This window comes from Salvelinus namaycush, chromosome 31, assembly GCF_016432855.1.
Source record: "Salvelinus namaycush isolate Seneca chromosome 31, SaNama_1.0, whole genome shotgun sequence".
Classification (NCBI taxonomy): domain Eukaryota; kingdom Metazoa; phylum Chordata; class Actinopteri; order Salmoniformes; family Salmonidae; genus Salvelinus; species Salvelinus namaycush.
This window is the reverse complement of record NC_052337.1, coordinates 28,380,593-28,385,058: the sequence shown is the minus strand read 5'-3', so window position 1 is coordinate 28,385,058 and position 4,466 is coordinate 28,380,593. Positions and strand designations below refer to the sequence as shown.

The window sequence follows — 4,466 nt, the reverse complement described above, 5'->3', positions numbered from 1 at the left end:
CTGACGGAGTTTACATAAATCCAGTTAGTTACATAAAAAAAAAAAAAAATACAGAATTAGGTTGTTTCTTTACATGGTTTGATAGCTAATACTAATATACACTACATGACCAAAAGTATGTGGATACCTGCTCAATGAAAATCTAATTCCAAAATCATGGGCATTCATATGGAGTGGTTTCCCCTTTGCTGCTATAACAGCCTCCACTCTTCTGGGAAGGCTTTCCACTAGAAGTTGGAACACTGCTGGGGACTTGCTTTCAGTCAGACACAAGAGCATTATGAGGCCGGGCACTGATGTTGGGCGATTGGGCATGGCTCGCAGTCTGCGTCCCAATTCATCCCAAAGGTGTTTTATAGGGTTGAGGTCAGGGCTCTGTGCAGGCCAGTCAAGTTCTTTCACACCAATCTCGACAAACCTTTTCTGTATGAACCTTGCTTTGTGCATGGGGGCACTGTCATGCTGAAACAGGAAAGAGCCTTCCCCAAACTGTTGCCACAAAGTTGGAAGCACAGAATAGTCTAGAATGTCATTGTATGCTGTAGTGTTAAGAAGTCTCTTCACTAGAACTAACGTGTCTAGCCCAAACCATGAAAAATAGCCCCAGAACATCATTCCTCCTGCAACAAACTTTACAGTTGGCACGATTGGGGCAGGTAGCGTTCTCCTGGCATCCGCCAAACCCAGATTCGTCCGTTGGACTACCAGATGGTGAAGCGGGATTCATCACTCCAGAGAACGCATTTCCACTCTTCCAGAGTCCAATGGCGGCGAGCTTTACACCACTCCAGCCGACGCTTGTCATTGCACATGGTGGTCTTAGGCTTGTGTGTGGCTGCTCGGCAATGGAAACCCATTTCATGAAGCTCCCAACTAACAGTTTTTGTGCTGAAGTTGCTTCCAGAGGCAGTTTGGAACTCGGTAGCGGGTGTTTCAACCGAGTACAGATGATTTTTTACGCGCTTCAGCGATCCCGTTCTGTGAGCTTGTGTAGCCTACCATTTCGTGGCTAAGTCCTAGACGTTTCCACTTCACAATAACAGCACTTACAGTTGACCGGGGCAGCTCTAGCACGGCAGAAATTTTACGAATTGACTTGTTGGAAATGTGGCATCCTATGATGGTGCCACGTTGAAAGTAACTGGGCTCTTCAGTAAGGCCATTCTACTGCCAATGTTTGTGTATGGAGATTGCATGGCTGTGTGCTTGGTTTTATACAACTGTCAGCAAAGGGTGATCCTGAAATAGCCAAATCCACTAATTTGAAGGGCTGTTCACATACTTTTCTGTGTGTGTATGTGTGTGTGTTTGTGAAAAAAAGTATGATTGTCTGGTCTTTCAAGAATCCCTACACTATATCATCTGTCCACCTTTTATTCCTGGACATCCTTATGCCTTCATCACAACTGCTGCTGTGTGTAATTGTTTTGGTACAAAATGGCTGCTGTGAGTCACTCAGGTGGATTTCTGACTTTGGCATAAAACATTGATCCATGGTCTGTTGTCACCAGACGCTACATGTCAACAAACACCAAGAAGCACCAGCCCAGGCCTCCCACCAGGAACATTGTGACCTGCATACTGTAGATGAACAGGTTGTTGAGCACCCCAAAGTCAAAGCGCCGGTGTCCTAGCAACAGCAGGATCACGGACAGCTTGTACTGCAGCCGCAGGAAAACGCGGGCGCTCACGTACTGCAGGCAGAAGAGAGCAGACAGCGACACCCAGAGGAGGGAGGTCAGAAGGCTGCAGCCGAAGTAGAGCAGGAAGCGCAGGAAGCCGTACATGCAGCGCGAGCGCAGGTACAGGTCAAAGTTGTTGTACTTGCTGCGCACAAGCTGGGTGGTGCGCGCCGGCCCGCAGGCCGAGTGCATGCAGGTGGTGTGGGGGCCATGGAAGCTGCGCACTCGCCGAGGGATAGGGATCACAGGCATGAGTGGGTGAATTGAGGTCTAGGTTTCTGCGGGGAGTCCCAGCAACAGGCCTCGTCCTCTGCTTCAGGGGTGGTGAAGGTTAGCATCATTGGCTGGCTTTTAGCGCTTAGCATGGGACCACAGGCATGGAATGTAGGTCTCTGATTAGGCCTGTTTGGTGTATGTTGCTACATGCATCCAAAAGGCAACAGGGCTCTGTAAAGAGGGAACAACATATTTACAAATACACATGGACAAGGAGCTCTCCATCTCTCTCTCACACACACACACACACACACACACACACACACACACACACACACACACACACACACACACACACACACACACACACACACCTCTATTATGGATGTAACCTAGACTTGGTCACTAGGCCTAATGTGCTCAAATTGTACACACCGTTCGTTGAGAAAATGGACATTGAGTTTTCTTGAAAGATGTCGTGAACACTGGATTCGATGCTGCATGACTTTCTCAAACGTCTTCCTATTCACCACAATGGTAGTGGTGCGCTCTGAAACGACTGATGCAAGTCAACATGTTATAGCTCGTTGCACAAAGATATATACCAAAGTAACAAACTGAGTAGTTGCAGCAATTCCCTCGGATACATCGTTCCATTGATATAAATGGCTATACTTGCTAATGTAACTCAACAGCGGCGGTAGAGTGTTGCTCTGACAACCGGTGAATACGTCCTGTCGTAAAATATTTGTCATTCTTCTCAAGACAAAATCAGAAATTTAAAGGAGAAGAGCTCTAATTATTTGGGATTTTACTGTAGCCAATAGAGTACCACAGTATGTGTCATAATACCTAGCAGTCAAATAGGAAATGGTTCCAATCGTTTTTCCCGTAGGGAATTTAAGAAACACATAAAATATGCTCTGTGTTTCGTGTACGCTTACCCTGGTGTGACCTTTTGATAACCGTGTAAATCTCTCTAGGACAAGGTGACTTTTATCAATATATTTAACTGCAAAAAATGAAATGTTAATTAGCTACTAATGGGGCTATCATAAAGAACTGCAAATACCATGGTGATCTGGACAAGACTGACAAATCGAGGCAATGGTAAGTATCTCTGGATGAACTATCTAATGTTAGCTAAATGTAGTAATGAATAACTTGGGAACATTTCTTTAAATTTACAAATTAGTTAGCAACAGCAAGCTAAATTGCCATAAATGTTTAATGCTTTTTGACCTGTCCCCAAATGAATATAGTTGGTTCAGAGTTTGTTTTGATGTTTCAACCTACATGTCCTGATCGCGTCTGGTCTGGGTGAACAAAATCAACATGCGTGTGATGGCACACGCGGTCGCACGCACGCAAGTCGTCTGGTCAGCATGCAAGCCTACACGAAACACAGCACTTATTTTAAGTGTTTCTAAAATCCGCTATGGGAAAAAATGTATGGTGTAAAAACGGTTGGAACCATTTCTCTGTTTGACCGCTATGTTTTATGGGTATTATGACACCTCCACTGTGGGTCTCTATTAAAAATGTTCTTGGTTCTCTTACCTGTATTTGCAACGAATTCTACAACACCAAACAACTGTAAATTATGAACAGGGAAAAAAACATTGTGATGAATAAACATGTTATTGTGAGAAATGGGCACGCCAGGCTACCTCCCCAAAGTTACATTTGTTTTAAACTTGACAGGCTAATCATTTTCATGAATGTGTGAAAAAGAAAAAAATCAAGCCAAACTGTAATATGATTTTGAAATTAGTATTTGAGAGAGATTGGAGGTAAAATACATGGCCACCTCATGTGATAGCCTCACAGACAAAGATTACCCCCAATCTGTCATTGGAATAGTGGGAGACAGCGAACTGATAGTGTCACTCAAACATAAAAGGCCTAAACTCTAGGTTTGGTCATAGCCAGCCCATTGCAGTCATTCCTAAAACATGTAGGCCTAGTAAGTGTGTTTTGAAACCTTAAAATGTATCAAATTGATACCTAAATATGTTTCATAAATGATAGCCTACTTCAAGGCTGTCAAACACATTCCATGTAGGGCCTAGTGTATGCTGGTTTTTCCTTTTAATTAAGACCTAGACCACCAGGTGAGAAGAGTTTCTTACTAATTAGTGACCTTAATTCATAAATCAAGTAGAATGGAGGAGCTAAAACCTGCAGACACTTGGCCCTCCATGGAATGAATTTGACACATATGGCCTACTTTAAAGTTTATCTAAAAAATAACTTATGGCTTACGATCAGTAACCATAAGTTCTACATAGCCATAAGATCCTCAAAGACAATACAGTATTTCAATGCACTGAGACACATTTAGGAAGCATTGCAGCTTCTGACGTCACTAGGTCCTGGAGGGGGGCACGTGTCACCCCGGTAAACTTGCTCTAACCTCTCTATAACTTTTCCAGCAGATCAAGCAACCTTCATTGGGCAGATTTACGAGGTGGTCGAATGATTACATCCTGGCCATTTGTCAACCAGCCAGACGGCCAGGGGAGAGACAAGGCAGCCGCAGATAAATCATAAACAGAAGCGTTTTTA

General features: G+C 43.9%; 1 protein-coding gene across 1 annotated transcript; it reads right to left on the bottom strand.

The window, feature by feature from the left end:
- Nucleotides 1-1,514: 1,514 nt before the first annotated feature.
- On the bottom strand, nt 1,515-1,934 carry LOC120026284 (transmembrane protein 250-like). The gene has a single exon (XM_038971111.1). It carries the CDS (start codon nt 1,932-1,934, stop codon nt 1,515-1,517), a length of 420 nt encoding a protein of 139 aa, XP_038827039.1.
- Nucleotides 1,935-4,466: the final 2,532 nt, after the last annotated feature.

Coding starts and splice junctions, on each gene's coding strand:
- LOC120026284 (XM_038971111.1), bottom strand. CDS start 1,934: ATGCCTGTGATCCCTATCCCTCGGCGAGTGCGCAGCTTCCATGGCCCC.